Source organism: Camarhynchus parvulus, chromosome 25 (genome assembly GCF_901933205.1).
Source record: "Camarhynchus parvulus chromosome 25, STF_HiC, whole genome shotgun sequence".
In the NCBI taxonomy this organism is placed as follows: Eukaryota; Metazoa; Chordata; class Aves; order Passeriformes; family Thraupidae; genus Camarhynchus; species Camarhynchus parvulus.
In genome coordinates this window covers 875,590-897,079 of record NC_044595.1, presented here as the reverse complement: position 1 = coordinate 897,079, position 21,490 = coordinate 875,590, and the positions used below count along the sequence as shown (strand labels likewise).

The 21,490-nt window shown below is 54.9% G+C and overlaps 3 protein-coding genes across 3 annotated transcripts; all 3 read right to left on the bottom strand.

Annotated features, from left to right (window-relative positions):
• Positions 1–36: 36 nt before the first annotated feature.
• Positions 37–7,394, bottom strand: LOC115913211 (mothers against decapentaplegic homolog 4-like). Its single transcript, XM_030965135.1, is given in 13 exon segments — positions 37–236; positions 701–830; positions 1,992–2,160; positions 3,082–3,265; positions 3,344–3,382; positions 3,457–3,576; positions 3,653–3,710; positions 3,712–3,727; positions 4,535–4,712; positions 4,811–4,831; positions 4,916–5,090; positions 5,875–6,124; positions 7,262–7,394. Coding segments are annotated over 12 exon segments (1,515 nt in total). The 5' UTR covers positions 6,100–6,124; positions 7,262–7,394.
• A 1,794-nt stretch (positions 7,395–9,188) lies between these two features.
• On the bottom strand, positions 9,189–16,902 carry CHTOP (chromatin target of PRMT1). Its single transcript, XM_030965415.1, is given in 7 exon segments — positions 9,189–9,474; positions 9,476–9,497; positions 10,885–11,022; positions 12,019–12,202; positions 13,274–13,424; positions 15,409–15,484; positions 16,757–16,902. Coding segments are annotated over 6 exon segments (735 nt in total). The 5' UTR covers positions 15,474–15,484; positions 16,757–16,902; the 3' UTR covers positions 9,189–9,299.
• Positions 16,903–18,805: 1,903 nt separating this feature from the next.
• S100A1 (S100 calcium binding protein A1) lies at positions 18,806–20,093 on the bottom strand. The gene is made up of 3 exons (XM_030965423.1): positions 20,081–20,093; positions 19,191–19,339; positions 18,806–19,089 (listed from the first exon to the last, which is right to left on the bottom strand). The coding sequence occupies exons 2-3, from the start codon at positions 19,329–19,331 to the stop codon at positions 18,946–18,948; spliced, it is 285 nt and encodes a 94-aa protein (XP_030821283.1). The 5' UTR covers positions 19,332–19,339; positions 20,081–20,093; the 3' UTR covers positions 18,806–18,945.
• Positions 20,094–21,490: the final 1,397 nt, after the last annotated feature.

The window sequence follows — 21,490 nt, the reverse complement described above, 5'->3', positions numbered from 1 at the left end:
CCTTTTTTCCCTCTTTTTGGCCGCTCCTTCCAGGATTCAGGCGTGGGCGTCGGGCAGGGCGTGCAGGACGTGGTCCAGCAGCTGCAGGGCGCGGTGCAGGTGCACCTCGATCCAGCAGGGCGTGCAGGTGATGCTGGCCCGGGGGTAGTCGGGCCCCCAGCCCTCAACGAAGCTCAGCCTAACGAGGCACAGGCGCCGCAGGTCGTCCACGCCGAGCCCCGCGGCCACCGACAGCCCTGGGATGGATGGGGGGGGGGGACACCGTCAGCACGGGGGTCCCGGTTTGTCCTGGGGTCACTCACGGGGGTCCTTGGGTGGTGGGGGGTGAGTCCGGGGGTGTCCTGGGGGTGAGCACGGGGGTGGGACAGTTCTGGGGGTCAGCACAGGGGTGGGACAGTCCTGGGGGTGGGACAGTCCTGGGGGTCAGCACAGGGGTGGGACAGTCCTGGGGGGTGGGACAGTTCTGGGGGTCAGCACAGGGGGTGGGACAGTCCTGGGGGGGTGGGACAGTTCTGGGGGGGGTCAGCACAGGGGGTGGGACAGTCCTGGGGGTGGGACAGTCCTGGGGGGGTCAGCACAGGGGTGGGACAGTCCTGGGGGGTGGGACAGTTCTGGGGGGGGTCAGCACAGGGGTGGGACAGTCCTGGGGGTCAGCGGGGTGGGGTCAGCACAGGCACTGAGCACCGCCGCGGTCACTCACCGATGGCGCGCGCCGCTGAGCCGCGCCCCCCGGGGATGGTCCCGCCGCCCCGCGGCCCGGCAGTGGCCGCAGCCTGGGCAGTGGCCGCCTGCTGCTGCATCTGCCGGTGGCACTGCCGCAGGTCAAACACCTGCGGAGCACACACGTGCTTTTAGCAAAAGATTTGTTTAATTAAGGTTTTTTTTTGCTCCTGAGGAGATGAGAAACCTCAAAAAGAAAAATGTAAGTGATAATTTTCTGCTGCTATCAAATGCAAGAAGTAGATCTGGGATTGGTCTACTGCTATAAAATGCAACAAGTAATTAGTTTATATCATGTATTATTACAGGTATTATATAATGTAATTATTTCTAATTAATAACCAATCACAAGCCAGCTGTCTGGAGTGTCTCAGCCAATCACAAACCTTTCTCATCATTCCTTTTCTATTCTTAACTAAGCTTCTAATAAAATCTTTTCTTCTATTCTTTTAATAGAATTTTAATATAATACATATAAAAATATATATAAATAAATAAATTATTTATATATTTAACAAATATATATTTATAAATAAATATATTTGATATAATATAGAAATAAATATATAAATTGTGTTATATATATAATTATATTATATATTATGTATATTATGTTCTTATATATATTCCATTATATATATCATATTAATTATATTATATTATATTATATTATATTATATTATATTATATTATATTATATTATATTATATTATATTATATTATATTATATTGTATTATATTATATTATATATATCACTATATATTATATATTGTTATACATTACTATATAACATATTATATATATTATGTTATATATTATTCTATATTTATAGAATGAAATTTATTATTATATATTATTATATAATTACTCTATATTAATATAATAATCATATTATTATATAATATATATTTGATATAATAAATATATTTATAACATATATTATATATGATATATATTACAAATTTATTTATCAAATATATATTTATTAATAAAAAATTTATGTTTTAGAAGGTTTGATTTATAAATAAATAAATAAATAAATAAATAAATAAATAAATATTCTTTATTTCTAAATCAAACCTTCTAAAACACAAAACCGACATTCTCATCTCTTCCCTCATCCTCAAACCCCTACAAACACCACCCGGGGGGACCCCTGAGCAGGGCACCTTTGGGGTTGGGGGCGTCCCTCCATCCCTGGGGTCCTTCCGCTGCCCAGAAACCCCAAAACCCGGGCATGGACCCCCGCAGCCCCCACGGGGACCCCGACCTTGATGTGCGCTCCGGGGTACACCTTGTGCACGGCGTCCCCGGGGGCTCTGCCCGCCTCCCTGTCCAGGTAGAAGCTCTGCACGAACACGGCGTGCTCGCTGCGGCAGCGCATCCACACATCGCCCTCTCCTCGCCGCTCCAGCTGCACGCCCTTGCCGATGTGCAGCCTGCCCAGAGCATCAGCATGGACCCCCGAGCCCCCACCCCCGAGCGCCCCCAGGACCCCCGAGCGCCCCCAGCACCCCCAGGACCCCCGAGCGCCCCCAGGACCCCCGAGCGCCCCCAGCACCCCCAGGACCCCAACCCCAGCCCCCAACCCCAGACCCCCGAGCCCCCCAGACCCCACCCACCCCCGAGCCCCCACCCCAGGACCCCCGAGCGCCCCCAGACCCCCGAGTCCCTGTTTCACCCCCCAGCCCCCTGCTCACCTGTCCAGCCCCTTGTTCCAGCCGCCCAGCCCAGGCCCCAGGTTCTCCCCGTTTTGCCCTGATTATCCCACGTTTTTTCCTCATATTCCTATCACCCCCATTTCCCCCTTTCTCCTGATTTTTCCCCTTTTCCTCCTTCTGCCCTAACTATCCCCCATTTTCCCCATATCTCCCTTTTCCCATTCATCCCCCAACCCTCCACCTCTTGCCCCCCATCCTTCCCCCCCAGCCCCTGTGACCCCCTGCCCCATTCCCAACCCGATCACCTGCATTACTCCCCACCCTCTCCAATGCCCCCCGTGCCCTCTGCGCCCCTTTAACCCTCTGGTGCCCCCCTGTGGCCTCTGCCCCACCATGCCCCCTGTGCCCCCCATGCCCTCTGTGTCCCCTGACCCTCCGTCCCCCCCATGTGCCCCCCATACTGCAATGCTCCCCATGTCCCCTCACCCCCTCTGACCCCCATCTACCCCCTGCTCCCATTGCCCCCATCCCCTCCATGCCCTCCATTTCCCCATGCCCCCCATTTCCCCATGCCCCCTCATCCCCCATGCCTTCTATGCCCCCCCACAACCCCCTGCCCCCCATCCCCCCATGCCCTCTATGCCCCCACAACCCCCCCCATCCCCCCAATGCCCCCCAGTGCCCCCCCCCCCCGCCCACCGTGCCCTCTCGCTGGCAGCGCAGCGCTGCACGTTGGAGAGCTGCCCCAGGCAGAACCGGGCGCCCCCCGAGGGGTCCACGTAGCCATCCACGACCACCGAGGGGCAGCTCGAGGGCACCTTGAAGATCTCCCCCACCTGCACGTCCTGCTCGAAGTAGGCGATGGAGCACCAGAACTCCGGGCCTGGAACGGGGCAAAATGGGGGTTTTTGAGGGGGGGTCACGGCACCCATGGGTGCTAAGGAGGGTGGGGGGCACTCACCAGGGTGGGTGGACACGGGGGGCTGGAGCATGGGGGGCCCTGGGTGGGGTAGAGAGGGGGTCAGCACCTTGAAGATCCCCCCCAGGCCCTCACCCAGTGCCCCCCAAACCTACAGCAGCGGCTGGCGTGGTGCTGGGGGTGGCTCTGGCTGCTGGGATGTTGGTGGGGGGCGGGTTGTGACCCCCCCAAACTCGGCGTGTAGATGGTGCCAGGGCTCCAGCTCAGCGCTGAACCTGCAGGGGGACACAGAGGGACATAGGGAGGGTCCCCCCAGAGGGGGCGGGGGGCATTGGGGTACCCCATACTCACCGTGGTGGGGTGGTTTGGGGTACCCGTTCTGTGCTGGGGGGCCCTCGGGGTGGGCCAGGGGGTCCTGGGGGGCCGCTGTGGGGGAAAGATGTTGATTTTATGGTTTAGAAGGTTTGATTTATCATTTATATAAATATATTATATATATATATATATATATATTTATTTATTTATTTATTTATTTATTTATATATGTATATAAATATATATAAATATAATTTATATATGTGTATCTTTATCTATTTATCTTTATATATTTTTATATATATGCATATATTTTTATATATTATATATATTTTTATAATTTATATATGTCTATCTTTATATCGTCTTACATTTATATATATATGTATATATTTTTATATATTATATATATTTATATAATTTATATATGTGTATCTATATATTTTTATATTTATATAGATATGTATATATTTTTATATATTATATATATTTATATATTTTATATATGTGTATCTTTATATATTTATATATTTTTACATATTTTTATGTATTATATATATTTATATAATTTATATATGTGTATCTTTATATATTCTTATATTATATATATATATGTATAAATATTATATATTATATCTATTTTTATATTTTATATAGGTGTATCTTTATTTATATATTTTTACATATTTTTATATGTTATATATATTTATATAATTTATATATGTATATCGTTATATATTTATATATTTTTATATATTTTTATATATTTTTACACATTGTATATATTTTTATATTTATATGTATTTATATATTTACATATTTTATATATTTATATCTATTTCTATCGCTATATATTTGTATATTGTGGAGTGGGGGGCTCAGGGTGATGCCCCCAAACCCTCAGGGTGGGGGTCTCACCTTGGGGCGCCATGGGGGAGCGCGGGGTAGCTCCGGGGGGGCACTCGGGGGGGCTCAGGGGGCAGCGCTCGGTGGGGCCGGGCGGGGGTCTCGGCGCCCAGGTCCCGATGCGGGGCCGGCAGCTCCATCTGCACACAGTCATGGACAAACTCCTCCTTCACCGGGCGCGGGGGGGGCGCTGGGGAGGCCGGGGACACACACCGGAGACCATGGGGGGGGGGGCACGGGGACCATGGGGGGCTGGGCTGGCCCCGGGGCCCCGGGCCGGGGTCTCACCTGTGCTTGGGATGCTCAGACCTGCGGGAGAGGTTTGGGGGGGATTTAGCGGTGCTGGTGACCCCCCCTCCTTGGTGACCCCCTCCCCCAGCACGGGGGTCTCACCGCTGCCGGGGGTCCCCACGCGCTCGTAGTGGTAGGGGTTGACACAGACAATGTCGCACTTGAGGTCGAAGGCGAACTGGCAGAAGCGGGCGGGTTTCAGCTCGTTCTTGTGCAGGTCGGGCCAGCGCCAGAGCCGCGCGTAGATGACGTGCGGGAAACCCTTCCTGCCGGCCACCTGCGGGAGGGGGACACAGAGAGCGGCTGGGACCCCTCCCCGGGGTGACAACACCGGGATCCCCCGGGGTGACAATATCAGGATCTCCCCTGGGTGACAACACCAGGTCCCCTGGGTGACAACACGGGATCACCCTGACAGAGATCTCCCCGGGGTGACAACACCAGGTCCCCTCAGGGTGACAACACTGAGATCCCCCAAATCCCCACACCAGGATCCCCCTCAGGGTGACAGCACTGGGATCCCCATCGGGTGACAACACCGGGATCCCCCCAAACCCCCACACCAGGATCCCCCCGGGGTGACAACACCGGGATCCCCCCCAAACCCCCACACCAGGATACCCCAGGCACCCACCCCGGAATCCCCCCAAACCCCCACACCAGGATCCCCCCAAACACCCACACCAGGATACCCCAAATCCCCACACCGGGACCCCCCAAACACCCAAACCGGGATCCACCCACACCAGGACCCCCCCAGCCCCCCCAGCACGGGGCTGGCGCCAGGCCGGGGGTCCCCCCGCGGTTCCAGACACAACAAACGCCCCCTCCCCGCTGCCCCCGGCTGCAGCAGACACTGACTCACCGGGCAGGGCAGGGCGGCGCGGGGGAAGCCGCCGAGGGGAGGGGGCTGCGGGCGGGGGACGCAGCCCAGCCGCTCCCGCAGGGCCCAGGGCACCCCGACACGCAGGACCCCCTAATCTGGGGTGCGTTTACCCACGTCCCCCCCATCCCGCGGAGGCCCAGGGGGGTTTAGCCCCCATCCCGCTGTCCCGGGGTACCTGGAGCCGCCCGTCCAGGGTTCGCTGCACGGTGACACACTGGCCGGGCTGGGCCCCTCCGGAGGTGACAGCGGCCACCAGCGCGTCCAGCTCGTCCCTCTTCTCCTTCAGCTTCCTCAGCAGGCTCTGGATGGCGCGGCGGGCGAAGGCCTCGCTGTCCCCTCCCTGCCGGTGGCACAGCAGGCTGTGCACGATGCCGGGGCCGCTGTCGCTGCCCAGGGACATGGCGTGTCCCCAGCGGGTCACCCTGCTGCAGGGGACACCGAGCTGCTGGCACCAGGGAGGTGTGTGGCACCCTCCAGGTGACAAAGCCATCTGTCACCCCAAGCCTGCATTCTGTGCTCCCTGAGTGCCAGAGTTTGTCCCCAGCTTGGGGTCACCCTGCTGCAGGGTGACACCGAGCTGCTGGCACCAGGGATGGTGGCACCCTCCAGGTGACAAAGCCATGTCACCCCAAACCTGCAGTCTGTGCCCCCTGGCTGATGGCACAAACCTGAGTGCCAGAGTTTGTCCCCAGCTCGGGGTGAGGGGACCCAGCACACTTTACAGTGACACTCGGGGTGTCGCCAGGCAGAACCGGGTGGTGGCATCAGGCTCGGGGACAGCGCTGTCCCCAGCCTGGCACGGAGCAGGGCTGTGTCCGTGCCCGGTGCCACGGGGACGGAGCCGCTCCCGCAGCCGCCGCCGAGCCCAGACTAAACAGAGCCCAGCCTGGCGCCGCTCCCTAACCCCGCTCTGTCTCTCTCCCTCGGCTTCTCCCTTTCCTGCCAGACCCTGCTCACGCCAGAGCCTGGAAAATCCTTGGGATGGCGGCAGACACAACAAACGCTCTCTGCTCCTTATCTGGGACTGCGAGGGAGCCCGAGTGTCCTGCCAGCACTCCCCGCGTGTCCCCAGGCTCCTCCAAGATGCCATCTCGGTATGGGGACACTTCCAGGGATGCTCAGGGACCCCATGGTGGGGACCCTGAGCCCCCCGCCAGGCTCTGGGGTTCACCCCGGGTATCCCACCCCGGGTATCCCACCCCTGCTCCCTGCCCATGCTCTGCCTCATGTTTCGGGGCTAAAAGCAGTGGGAGAGGGGACCTGGGGTCCTGCTCCCCTTCCCTGCATCCCAAGGCTGCTCCAGGGAAGGCTGGAAGGGTCGGAGCCATCCCCGTTCCCCGCTCGGGTCTGGGGCAAGCTGGGCTCAGTCCTCACCCCACATCGCCCGGCCAGGAGAGCCCCCGGCTGATCCCAGTCCCAAAACTCATCCTAGGGGATGTTCCTGGGACACCACGGGAAGGTGACAGGGACAGCGCAGGGCTTCTGAGGGGTGACACGGTTCAAGAAGGAGGGGACACATCGGGGATCCCCAGGGGACCGAGGGTGGCTCGGGCTCGACTCACCTGCACGGGCCCCGGCTGCCGTCACTCGCGGCCCGGCTGCCGCCGCATCTCCTCCGGCTCACGGTGGTGCTGCCGTGCCTGCAGCCCCCTGCTTTTCCCTCAGCCCCCTGTCCTGCCCTGAGCCCCCTGTTCTTCCTTGAGCCCCCTGCCTTCCCCTCAGCCCCCTGTCCTGCCCTGAGCCCCCTGTTCTTCCTTGAGCCCCCTGCCTTCCCCTCAGCCCCCTGTCCTGCCCTGAGCCCCCTGTCCTGCCCTTTTCTCCCACCCTCAGTCCTTTCCCTCAGCCCCTGCCCTTTCCTCAGCCCCTTCCTCCTGCCCTCAGCCTCCTCCTTCTCCTGTCAGCCCTTTCCCTCAGCCTCCCTCGCCTTCTCGGAGCCCTCCCTCCCTTCTCTCAACCCTTTCCTCCTCCTCCCGGCTCTCTCCTCCTCCTCCTCCCCCCGGTCCCGTTCCCGCTCCCCCGGCCCTTTCCCAACTCCGGCCCTACAATAACAAAAGGAGCGGCCGGAGCGCGTGAGGCGCCGCCGCGCCGCAGCCAATGACGGCGCCCGTCACAGCCGGGCCTCGCCCCGCCAGCCAATCGCGGCCGCGCTTTCACGGCGCCAGCCCCCAGACGGGCCCCGCCCCCGGCGCCGCCGGGCCCGGCCCCCACCGGGAGCGCCGCGGGTCCGGCCCCGGTTATACCGCGGGTCCCGGGCCCGGTTATACCGCGGGTCCCGGGCCCGATTATACCCCGGGAACGCCGCGGGTCCGGCCCCGGTTATACCGCGGGTCCCGCCCCGTTATACCCCGGGAACGCCGCGGGTCCATGCCCCGGTTATCCCCCGGTTATCCCGCGGGTCCAGCCCCGGTTATACCCCGGGAACCCGCGGGTCCAGCCCCGGTTATCCCGCGGGTCCAGCCCTGGTTATCCCCCGGTTATCCCGCGGGTCCCGGCCCCGGTTATCCCCTTATCCGCGGGTCCTCCGGGGTCCCGGTCACCGTTATCCCCGGTTACCGGGTCCGCCCCGGTTATCCCCGGGAACGCCGCACCGGGAGGGAAGCAGGAGCCGGTGGATTCCCGGTGCCCTCCCCTTCCTTCTGCCCTGCGGAGTAAACTGAGGAAAATCCCATTTCCAGAGAAAAGCCCACACAGAGCTCTGGGAATTCTCTCTCCTTTAGGTAACCAGAAAAGCAAAATTCCAAGGAAACAGGAAAAAAAGCATGGGAGGTAAAAGCACAGAGCCTTTAGTTATGAAAATTCATCATTTAAAAAAAATGATAAATTTTGGAGCCTGTTCTGGAAAAGAGGAATTTCCACTTTCCTGTCCTGGCTGAATTTTCTGTCGCTGCCTCTCATTCCTTTAAACAAACACTTGAACCACACAGAAATTTGGCATGAAAAGAACTTCAATCCCCCAAAATCCACTAAACAGGGAAATTTTCCCCCTGCCCGAACCCCACAGGGATTTTTGGGGCAGAACAAAAAGGATTTGGGAAGAGAAAAACATCCAAAGTCAGGTTCTTCCTGTTGGGAAGGCTGATTTGGCTTCAGAGGGGTTAAACTGAACTCCAGCCGTCCCAAAATGTACAAGGGCTGATCCCAAAAATCCAACAAACCCATGCCAAAATCTAATAAACCATCCCAAAACCCACAAACCATCCCAAAACCCAACAAACCCATCCCAAAACCCAACAAACCATCCCAAAACCCACCAAACCCATCCCAAAACCCACAAACCATCCCAAAACCCAACAAACTCATCCCAAAACCCAAGAAATTTTTCCCAAAACCCAACAAACCCATCCCAAAACCCAACCAGGAAGCTCCACAGGCGCACAAACACCTGGTCCCCAATCCACAGGTGCATCCCTGGTGCTGCCAGCAGCAGAATCCCCGCAGCAGCTCCATCCCATCCTCGGTGAAAAACCACCAAAAAGATCCCCGGAAAAGAACAATCCAAAAAAAGTTTAATACAACAGAGAGTATCAAAACATCCAAGAACACACTAAGTCTGAGTTTCCCCTCGGGGATGGAGCCCCCCCCCCCGGCAGTCCCGGCCCCTCAGTCGGCGGCCTCGGGATCCGTCTGTGCCATGTACGCGTCCAGCTCGGCGTCCAGGTGTCCCTTGGTCTTGGACATGTAGGCGTCCAGCTGGTTGTCCAGCTGCTCCTTGGTGAGGGCGGGCCGTGCCGAGCCTCTGCCGCGCCCCGGCCTCTGCGCGCCGCCGAAGGCGCCCGGCGCGCCCGGCCATGCCGCGCCCTGCCAGGGGATGGCAACGGGATGTGGCCAGGGATTTCGCACTGCAGCACTGCCTGCATCCCGGGATTTCCCACCCCTCATTCCTGGAATTTCACACCCCTCCATCCCGGGATTTCCCATCCCATCACTGCCTGCATCCCGGGATTTCACACCCCTCATTCCTGGGATTTCACACCCCTCCATCCCGGGATTTCCCATCCCATCACTGCCTGCATCCCGGGATTTCACACCCCTCATTCCTGGGATTTCACACCCCTCCATCCCGGGATTTCACACCCCTCCATCCCGGGATTTCCCATCCCATCACTGCCTGCATCCCGGGATTTCACACCCCTCACTGCCTCCATCCCATCACTGCTTCATCCTGGGATTTCACACTCCTCCATCACTGCCTGCATCCTGGGATTTCACACCCCTCCATCACTGCCTGCATCCCGGGATTTCCCACCCCTCATTCCTGGGATTTCACACCCCTCCATCACTGCCTGCATCCCGAGATTTCACACCCCTCACTGCCTCCATCCCATCACTGCTTCCATCCCGAGATTTCACACCCCTCCATCCCGGGATTTTGGACTCCATCACTGCCTGCATCCCGGGATTTCACACCCCTCATTCCCGGGATTTCACACCCCTCATTTTTGTCCATTTTGGAATTTCTCACCCCACCTGGTCACTGCTTTCATCCCGGGATTTCACACCCCTCCATCCCAGGATTTCCCATCCCATCATTGCCTGCATCCCGGGATTTCACACCCCTCATTGCCTCCATCCTGGGATTTCCGACCCCTCACTGCCTGCATCCCATCACTGCCTCCATCCCGGGATTTCACACCCCTCCATCCTGGGATTTCCCACTCCATCATTGCCTGCATCCCAGGATTTCCCACCCCTGATTTCATCCAGTTCAGGATTTCTCACCCCACATGGCCACTGCCTCCATCCCGGGATTTCCCACTCCATCACTGCCTGTATCCTGGGATTTAGAACCCCTCATTCCTGGGATTTCCCACCCCTCACTGCCTCCATCCCAGAATTTCCTAACCCCCTCACTGCCTCCATCCCCTCACTGTCTCCATCCCGGGATTTCACACCCCTCTCAGCCCCTTGGGGATTCCCAGAGAAATGTCTGACTCATGGCTACACTCCCAGCTCCTTCTCATCACTCAGAGAATTTCAGAGCTTCCTGAGAATTCCTCAATCCCAGCCTAACACCAGTATGGTGTTTCTCCTCCCATCCCTGCTGATAAACAACCACATCTTGGATAAAAGCTTTCTATTCCAGGCTGGGGTTTCTTGTGGTTGCAGGCTCCACTCCCCAGCCTCAGCCAGGACAGAGGGCTCCCAGCTGGATCCCGGATCATCCCCGTTATTCCCAGGCACTGACCTCTGCCACCGATGCCTCCCCGGCCCATGGCGCCCCGGCCCAGGCCGCCTCTGCCCGGGCCCCCGCGGCCCCTGATGCCGCCTCTCCGCAGGCCCATCCTGGGGGCAATCCCCCTCCCGCCACGCAGCAGGCCTTGACCTTGGGTGGAAAAGTCAGAAAAATGGGTGTTGAGGCGTGGTTTCATGGTTTATCTCACCATCCCTGATTTATCTCCCTCCCAGGTGTATCAGTCATCCCTCCTTTCCCCACCCTGAGCCCTGCCAGCACTGTCTGTCAGTCCTGGAATTCCAGAAGGGCCATGGGGACATCCAGGTGTCCTTTGTCCCTTGCAGCTGGTTGGTGACTCCCTATCCCTTCCCTCCTCCTCTCCCCCAGCAACCACACGATCTGGGAGTTCTGCTGGAGCTGTTGCTGGATTCAGAATAAAAACTCTGCACCCAAACCCTCCATCAGAACCGACTCCTTTCCTTCACCATCACCCCAAAGCTTCTCTGGCAGAGGGAAACCTGAGGAGCAGCCCCTGTTATGGGGTGAAGCTCCATCCCAGCACCACCAGAGCCCTGAAGTGTCTGGACTTGTCTCCATGTGCCCAGCTGCAACATCCAGCTGGCCAAAAGTGTTTTTGAGCTGATCCAGCTGGCCAAAAGTGTCTCTGGGGTGAAATACCACACATCCAGCTGGCCAAAAGTGTCTCTGGGGTAAAAAAAACACATCCAGCTACCCAGAAATGTCTCTGGGGTGATCCAGCTGGCCAAAAGTGTCTCTGGGGTGAGACACCAAACATCCAGCTACCCAAAAGTGTCTCTGGGGTGATCCAGCTGGCCAAAAGTGTCTCTGGGGTGATCCAGCTGGCCAAAAGTGTCTCTGGGATGATCCAGCTGGCCAAAAGTGTCTCTGGGGTGAGATACCACACATCCAGCTGGCCAAAAGTCTCTGGGGTGATCCAGAGAGCCAAAAGTGTCTCTGGGGTGATCCAGCTGGCCAAAAGTCTCTGGGGTGAAACAAACACCACAGTTGCCCCTATTTGGTTCAGCCAAGCCAAAGCACATCCCACCTGCAATATCGGTAACACCAACAAACAGAATTTCATCCTGGGGGAACAGTGAGGGGACAGGGGGACGGCAGGGCACTGACCTCGGAGCGCCACCCCTCCTCGGATGATGGCCCGGGCGCCGCGGCCCCGCAGGGCCCCCCGGGGCAGCCCCCGCTGGCCCAGGGCCAGCCCCCGTTGGCCCAGGGCTCCTCGGGCCAGCGTCCCCGCCGGCCGGCCCAGCCGCGCCTGGATGTTGCTCTTGCCGCGGCGTTGCTTCAAGCTCTTCTGGAAGAGAAGATTTGGGAGGGACAGGAGTCATGCAGCAATCTGGGATTGGGGACACCACAGGGCTCCAGCACAGGAAAAGCCACCAGAGTGAGGGTAAAGAGGGAGGGGGGGTTTAGGGGATGTCGCTGCCCTGGGACTGTGAGGTGAAGCAGCTCCCGGAGCCCGGGATGAGCCTTTGGTCTGGAAAAATAGAGAGGAGACATCAACAGGGAGCACCCAACACCCCCACTGACCACCAGGGAGTAACAACACGTAGGGAAAACCCCCACTGACAACCAGGGAGTGACAACGTGTCACTGATTTGAGAGAAAAAGCAGAAATTTTCTGCCAGTCCCTCCCAGGTATTTCATTTTTTGGATCATGGAATGATCTGAGTTGGGAGGGATCCATGAGGATCATCCAGGCCAACTCCTGTCCCTGCACAGACACCCCAAAATCCCACCCTGGGCATCCCTGGGAACAGCTCCTGGAGCTCTGGCAGCCTCAGGGCTGTGCCCATTCCCTGGGGAGCCTGGGCACTCTCTGAAGGAAGAACCTTCCCCTCAAATCCATCCTAAACCTCCTCTGGCACAGCTCCAGCCATTCCCAGGATCCTGTCCCAGGGAGCAGAGATTGGAGCTGCAGATCCTTGAGTCTCCTCTGCTCCAGCTGGACACACCAAGTGTCTTCAGCCACTCCTCCAGACCTTTCTCCATCCTGGACACTCTCCAACACCTTTTTTACGGAATCCCAAAAGTCTCCAGGTTGGAAAAGACCTCCCTGACCACCGAGTGCAATCCCCACCTTGTGCCCAGCCCAGGTGCCACATCCAGGCTCTCCCTGGACACCTCCAGGCATGGCAACACCAAAATTCCCTGGGCAGGCCCTGCCAAAACCTGACCACCCTTCCCAGGAAATTCCTTCTCCTGTGTCCAACCCCACCGTCCTGTCAGGGAGTTATGGAGAACCAGAAGTCCCCCCTGAGCTCCCCACACTCACCCTCCATCCCCTTCCCTTCTCTGGCCTCTTTCTCTTTCCGGAGCCGTTTTTTTCCACATCCTGCAAGGCTCAAATCTCCTTTCCCCTCACCTGTTTGAGCTTCAGAGCAGCCTGCACAGACGGTCTGTTCTCCATCTGCTGGGCCAGCCGTCTGTTTCGAGCGCTGGCCAGCTGCTGCTGCTGCATGGTGGCCCGGATATTCACCGGCATCGGCTGTTTGTTCTTCAGCATGTTAGTGAAGCTTCAAGGTCGAATAAAACGGGGTTTAATTAAAGCTTAAAACACACAATTATCGGCATTTCACGGTGCTCGAGTGGGGCTCCAGCTCCCATGAACCTTTTATGCAAAGAGTGGCACTTATGGGATTACGGATCCCTCGCAGGAGAGGCAGGAATGAGGTGGAAGTTTTTGGAAGTTTTCAGTGGGAATGAGAAAGCTGGAGGTTAGTGGGTTTAGAGATGGCAGAAGGGGTGACAACCAGCAGGAAGCGGGGATGGTCGTGACAGAGAGGGGGAGAAACAGGACAGCAAAAGCCAAATCAAGCCCCAAAAAATCTGGGAAAAGCGTCAAAATTCCAGGCTAGGAGGCAGGTTGGGAAGAGGCCATGCTTGGCGTCCTACAGCATCAGGTTGGAAGGGATCATCTTAAAGGCTTTTCCAACCATGATTGTACAAAATTCCACCACCCAGAATCCCCTGAATTCTACCCAACTGTTCTCCTGAAATGAGGCCGCTTGGGAATTTAAGTGGTGTTTTAATTTCTCCATCAAAGAGAGGTGGTAAATAAAGCTCCTGAGTTCCAGCAGCTTCCTGGGAGCTGGCGAGTGAAATCCACCCCATAAAAATGAAATTCACTCCCTAAAAATGAAATTTACCCCCTAAAAATGAAATTTATCCTCTAAAAATAAAATACACCCCATAAAAATGAAATTTAACCCTAAAAAGGAAATAATCCACCTCCTAAAAATGAAATCCACCCCATAAAAAGGAAATTTAACCCCTAAAAAGGAAATTGACCCCCTAAAAATGAAATTCACCTCCTAAAAATGAAATTCACCCCCTAAAAACGAAATCCAGCCTCTAAAAATGAGATTCGCCTCCTAAAAATGAAATCCACCTCCTAAAAATGAAATTCACCTCGCAAAAATGAAATTTACCGCCTAAAATTGAAATTCACCCCCAAAAAATTAAATTTAACCCCTAAAAATGAAATTCACCCCTTAAAAATGAAATTTATCCTCTAAAAATGAAATTCACCTCGCAAAAATGAAATTTACCGCCTAAAATTGAAATTCACCCCGAAAAAATTAAATTTAACCCCTAAAAATGAAATTCACCCCTTAAAAATGAAATTTATCCTCTAAAAATGAAATTCACCTCCTAAAAATGAAATCTACCTCCTAAAAATGAAACTGACCCCATTAAAAATGGAATTTAATCCCTAAAAATGAAATCTACCTCCTAAAAATGAAACTGACCCCATTAAAAATGAAATTTAATCCCTAAGAACAAAATTCACCCCGTAAAAACGAAATTCACCTCTTACAAATGAAATCCACCCCTAAAAACGAGGAGTTTGGGCTGACAGGGAGGGAAGGAGGCAGCAAGGTGCCCCTGAGCTCGGGTGCTGCCCCATCCCAGCGTGTTTAACCCCAAAGTGCTCAGCAGGACAGAGGGACGCCCTGTTAGTGATCACGGAGGAGCCAGACGTGGAAAAACCCAGCGGAATGAGCCACGGGAAGAGCTCGAGGACAGAGAGAGATGGAGGTGAAGCCAAAGCTGGTGCCTCTTACAAGGCCCAGAAGGACCTTCGGGCCGGTTCCGAGGCCACCGCCGGCCTCTTACAGAGCCCACCCGGGCGGGCGGGACCCTCGGGCGCGGCAGCAGAGCCAAAATACCAATGTCAAAACATGTGGGAGAGACAGGGAGGGTGTGAGGTTGGTCTCTGCTCTTACAACACATCCCACCGGATTTACGACAACTAAAAGCACGGAGAAATCCCCTCCGGAATTATTTTTTTTTCGTTTTAGCCCTTTTAACCTTGGGTAAGGCGGGTGTGGAAGGCACCACCCGCTCGCTGGATGAGGTTAAAAGAGGGCGGAAAAACCACGGTGGGTTTTTTTTTTTTTTTTTTTTTTTTGGATAGTGAGAATTAAGTAAAAAAAAATAAAAAATTAAAAATATATATGATTTCTTAGGAGCTGAAGGTGCCGTTGGCTTCCTCACCGCTCGTTCAGAGACATCTTGGTGGTGCTCTTTAGCACGACCTTCGGTGCTGACTGTGCAGCCATCTTCAGAGAATCTGCAAAAAACAGGGCCCAAAAATAAAAATTTAGACATTTAGCACACATTTATACCACTAAATCCTAAAAATCCCTTCTGTTCTGCCTGTTTGGGTGGAGGAAATCAACATTACTGCAGGTTATGTGGAATATATTCATTTATTTTCAGTGATTTTTAGCCCTCTGTCAGGATTTTTCAGTTCTGATTCTGAGATTTTTAATGTTTTTTAGCTGTCTCCCAGTTCTAATTAATCAGGGAGTTCCTTTATTTCTCCCTTACCAAAAACTCATCTTTTCACAGTGAATGCTCCAGCAATATTAGGAAGAAATATATAAAAATCCAGCAGCAAGATGGAAACCAAATGGCATCTTCAGAGCAAAGATGCAAACCAGAACGCAAGACATCAAATTAACACAATTATTACATATTTACATGATTAAACATTAAAAAACCTCTGTTCTGTGTGGAGAAAACTAAGAGTGAGACAAGTTATAAATATTATATTTATGGATTTTTAATGTTTTCTAACCTTCTACCAGGTTTAATAAATATGGGAGTTATTTTAATTTACCTTTGGTAAAAAATTATCTTTTTACAACGAATACCTTATCGCTTTTTTGAGTAATAACATAAAAAACCAGCTGTAAATAGCACCCAAATAGCACAGTGACACCTCCACATTTCCCATGTTCTTAGCATGACCAAGGTGCAAATCCCAATTTTAAGGGCACAGGGAGTAAAACTGGGAATAAAAATCCAAGATGATGTTACAAAAGCATCGTATCCTTTAAAAACATCGAGGTTTAAATCCCCTCAGGGCAGGGATTTAAATCCCCCCCAGTGCTGGATGCTACAAAAACACGCTGGGTTCCAACCGCCGAGCTCTGCAGATCGATTTATTAATTTAATTTATAATTAGCAGCAAATTTAACGGGTGGATGGCGACCGGGAAGCGCTCACTCTATAACACCCTCAAAAAACCGCTTTATTGAGAGGATTTACACCTAGAAATGGCGACAACAGAAATCCTTATTCCTGTTTTAAATGATTTTTAATAATATTATTTTAATATACAGCAGCTTTTTCAATTCGAAGTGTTTTTTAAAACGTTTTTCTTCCTGAGGGGAAAAGTAATCAGCTCGGCCCCCCTCAGGCCCGGCTCTGGAGCCCGGTCAGGGGGAAATGCCCCGACCCTGAGGGGGCCATGAGGGGACCCTGAGGGGATCGTGAGGGGAACCCCCGGGCCCTCAGGGGCTCCCTCCGGCTCTCCGCCCCCGGGCCGCTCACTCACCGAAGCACACGGTCGCCAGGTCTCCGGTGGCTGCGGCGGGCGAGCGGGTGATTGCGGGGCCGGTGTGGGGCCGGCGCGGGGCCGGGGCTGGCGCTGAGCTCCGCCCGCACCCGCCGCCGCCGCCGCCGCCACTTCTCCCTCAGCCGCCCGCGACAAAATGGCGCCGGCGCCGCTCCCGCCCCCGTCGAAATGGCGGCCGCGCTCCCGGCCACGCCCCCTGCGGCGCGAGCCCCGCCCTCGGTGGGCGGTGGTTGGTGAAGCCGCAAAAGGGGCGGGGAAAGGGGCGGGGCGGAGGGGGAGGCGGGAACGTTCTGGCGGGAATTCGGGGTGGAGTCCTGGTGACGTCATAGGGAGCCGTGTCGTCATGGAATCGTCATGGGATCGTCATGGAATCGTCATGGAATTGTCGGGGAATTGTCAGGGAATTGTCATGGAATTGTGACGGACCGTCAGAGAATTGTCATGGAACCGTCATGGAATTGTGATGGAATTGTCATGGAATCGTCATGGAATTGTCATGGAATTGTCATGGAATCGTCATGGAACCATGGTGTGAAAAATGTGTATTTTATGTTTGGCTTTTGGCAAATATTAGAATAAATATTATATGTGTTATGTCAGAAAGTAATGCTGTATTAATTCTCTTAAGTAGTGCGTTAAATATAGTTTTAGATTATAACATAAAGTTAAAATAGAAACTATGCTAGATAAGATTCTTTTTTTAAAGAAAGGACTTGCAGTGAGATAGCAGCAACAGGACACCCAAATCTTTCAGAGAAAGAGAATTTATTGCCCCATTATCAGGAGAAAAGAACTTCTTCTTGCCTTGCTTAACCGTTAAAATGACATTAGGATTATGAGGAAGAAGTTGACACTGACCAGACAGACTCCTGCATTTGAATGGAATTTATGCATCATGTATGAGGTGTATGAATATGCAACAGGCTGTTGCTTTTAAGGGTTAATCCTCTGTTAACGTGGCTCCTTTTTCGGGCTTATTTTGCCCAGAAAAGGTACCTGAACCGTCTGAATTGTCTCGTCTTTTTATTGTCTCGTATTGTCCTAAATCCACATTGTCTAAATTTTTATTACTCTAATTATATGACTATTTTTATAACCATGCCGATCCCAGACCGGGATGGCGGGCGGGTGATGGCGCTGGCGGCCCTGCAGGAGCCCTTGGCCGCCGTCCCGTCCCATCCCATTCCCGGGAGATCCCAACCGGTTCCTCCAGTCCCGCGGGCGACTCTGGAGCCGCCCGGGGCGAGTCCCGGCCTGTCCCCCCCCTCCCCATTCCCAAATCCCGGTGATCCCGGCGCCCCACAGCCCAATGGGGTCACCCTGCCCCGGGGGAGCTCAGGGGGGATCCCAGGGGGGATCATAGTGGGGAATTCATGGGGGGATCCCATGGGGGATCCCAGGGCTGTCTGCAAGCCCTTGGGGTGACCCAGGGTGGATTTCCCCATGACCCCATAGCGGATCCCAGGGTGGATTTCCCTATGACCCCGGGGCGAATCTGAGGGTGGATCCCGAGGTGGATTCCAAGGTGGATCCCAGGGGCGATTCCAGGGTGAATCCTGGGATGGATCTCGGGGTGGATCCCAGGGCTGTCCCCAGGCCCTTGGGGTGACCCAGGGTGGATTTCCTCATGACCCCATAGCGGATCCCAGGGTGGATTTCCCCATGACCCCATAGTGGATCCCAGGGTGGATCTCCCCATGACCCCAGAGTGGATCCCAGGGTGGATTTCCCCATGACCCCAGAGTGGATCCCAGGGTGCATTTCCCTGTGACCCCAGAGTGGATTTCCCCGTGACCCCATAGTGGATCCCAGGGTGGATTTCCCCGTGACCCCATAGTGGATCCCAGGGTGGATTTCCCCATGACCCCAGAGTGGATCCCAGGGTGGATTTCCCCATGACCCCATAGCGGATCCCAGGGTGCATCTCCCCATGACCCCATAGTGGGATATCCCCTGGGAACACTCTCAGGGGGACACAGGGCAGGAATTCCGAGCAGGAATGAAGGAAGGAGCTCACAACACCCCTCAGGCAGGGTTGGTGCCTTTATTGTGCAGCTGGATCCCAGCGGGATCCCCTGGGAATGCTGGGGGGCAGAGGGGCCGAGCTGGGGGTTCTGGAGGGGGCTCTGGGTTTTGGGAGCCCGCGGGAACGCGGCAGGAGGGGAGGGTCAGGCGTTCTCCCAGAAGAAAGTGTTGCAGGCCACGGTCAGGGCGGCCACCAGGACCACGAATTCCTGGAAATCCACCTCCCCGTCGCCGTTCTCATCCAGGTCCTGCATGATCTTCTCCACGGCCTCCGCGTCCTTCTGGGTCTGGGGGGGACACAAGGGCTGGGCAGGCGACGCTCCCCTGGGAAATGGGGGAAAAATGGGGGAAAAGGAGCCCCCCCAACGCCCAAACCGGTCCCAGTTACCTCCAGGAAACATCCCAGCTCGCTCTGCAGCAGCTCCTTGAGCTCCTTCTTGCTCAGCTTGTACTTGTCGCCCTCCTTGCCCGAGTAGTGGTGGAAGACATTGATCAGGGTCTCCATGGCCCCTTCCAGCTGCGATCCCATGGCTGCGGCTGCGGGACCCCCGGCACGTCACCCACCAGCCCCCCTGTCCCGGTGGCACAGCCTGGTCACAGCCCCCGAATTCCTCATCCCCCAAATTCCTCATCCCCCAAATTCCTCATCCCCCAAATTCCTTATCTCCTGATTTCCTGACCCCCCAAATTACTGATCCCCCAAATTCCTAATCCCCCAAATTCTTCATCCCCCCAAATTCCCGATCCCCCAAATTCCTAATCCCCCAAACACCTCATCCCCCCAAATTCCTGATCTTCCAAATTCCTGATCCCCCAAATTCCTCATCCCCCAAACGCCTCATCCCCCAAATTCCTGATCCCCCAAATTTCTGATCCCCCAAATTCCTGATCCCACGAATTCCTCAGCCCCTGAATTCCTCAGTCTCTGGATTCCTCATCTCCTAAATTCCTGATCCCCCAAATTCCTCAGCCCCCAAGTTCCTGATCCCCCAAATTCCTCATCTCCTAAATTCCTGATCCCCCAAATTCCTGATGCCCCAAATTCCTGATCCCCCAAATTCCTGATCCCCCAAATTCCTCATCTCCTAAATTCCCGATCTTCCAAGTTCCCGATCCCCCAAATTCCTGATCACCCGAATTCCTCACCCACCCCCGGCTGTGGTCCCACCAGGAAGGACTGGGGGGTCTGGGGGATCCCAGGGGGTTCTGGGGATCCCAGGGGCTGGGCAGGGCGTTCCGAGGGGAGATTTGGGGGGAACCAGAAGCACCTGTGCTCACCTGAGCTCCCCGCGCTCCGAGTGCGCCCGCCCGGCCGGGCTGGGCACGTTAAATAAGCTCCAAGCCCCCTCCCTCCGGGAGGATCCGATACCGGGGCTGGGCAGCCGGGCTGGCACCACGGGCCAGCCCCGCGGGGGCCGGGCATGGGGGGCACAACCCTCGGGCAGCACCCCCAGAACGGCGGGGGGACAGCGTCGCCTCACGAGGGGTCCCCGCGCCGCCCTCGAGTGTCCCTCGCCACCCCCAGATACGGAAAAATTTGGGGACATTGTGAGGATTGGGATGGACACGGGGGTCCCTCAGTGGGGACAGCCCGTGGGGACCCCCGGGTGACAGCGGCGGCCACGCCGTGACCCCGCGGGCATCCCCCGTCTGTCAGCAGCGGGGGCCGCATCCCCGGGCTGCGATCGGCGGCTCCCGGTGCCCGTGGCGGATCCGGTGTCCTCGGGAGCCAGCGCGGCCCGGGGGGAGCGCCGGGGGCTATCGGGTGACTCCGCGGGGCCCCCCGCGCTCTCAAAGGGCTCTTGTCCGCCTGAAAAGGCCCCGCAAGGCCCAGCCCGGCGTTGCTGCAGCAACGGCTCGGCCAAAGAAACCGGAGCCGAGCTGGCCCCGGGGATGCTGATAATGCCCGGGATCCCGTTACGGCCCCGGGTCCGCGCGGGCTGGAGCCCCGCAGCCTCCGCGGCTCCGGCATCCCCGGGGAGACCGGGCCCGAATTCCTCTGCCCCCGAATTCCTGATCTCCATCCCATCCCCGAATTCCTCATCTCTAATTCCTCTGCCCGAATTTTAATTCCGATCCCAATTCCTCATCTCCTAAATTCCTCTGCCCCCGAATTCCTGATCTCCCGAATTCCCGATCCCCCGAATTCCTCATCTCCTAAATTTCTGATCCCCCGAATTCTTCAGGACCCAAATTCGTGATCTCCCGAATTCGTGATCTCCCGAATTCCCAATCCTCCAAATTCCTCATGTCCTAAATTCCTAATGACCCGAATTCCTCTGCCCCCAAATTCCTGATCTCCCGGATGCTTCAGCCCTCAAATTCCTAATCCCTCAGATTCCTGATCCCCCGAATCCCTCAATTCCTAAATTCCTGGTCCCCCGAATTCTTCAGGCCCCAAATTCCTGATCCCCCAAATGCTTCAGCCCTCAAATTCCTCAGCCCCCCAAATTCCTGATCCTCTAAATTCCTCATCTCCTGAATTAACTCCTAATCTCCCAAATTCCTCAACCCCCAGATTTCTCAGCCCCAGAATTCCTCATCTCCTAAATTCCTGATCTCCCAAATTCCTGATCCCCCAAATTCCTAATCCCCTGAATTCCTGATCCCCCCAATTCCTCAGCCCCCAAATTCATAATCTCCAAAATTCCTCATCCCCTAAATTCCCAATCCCCTAAATTTCTGATC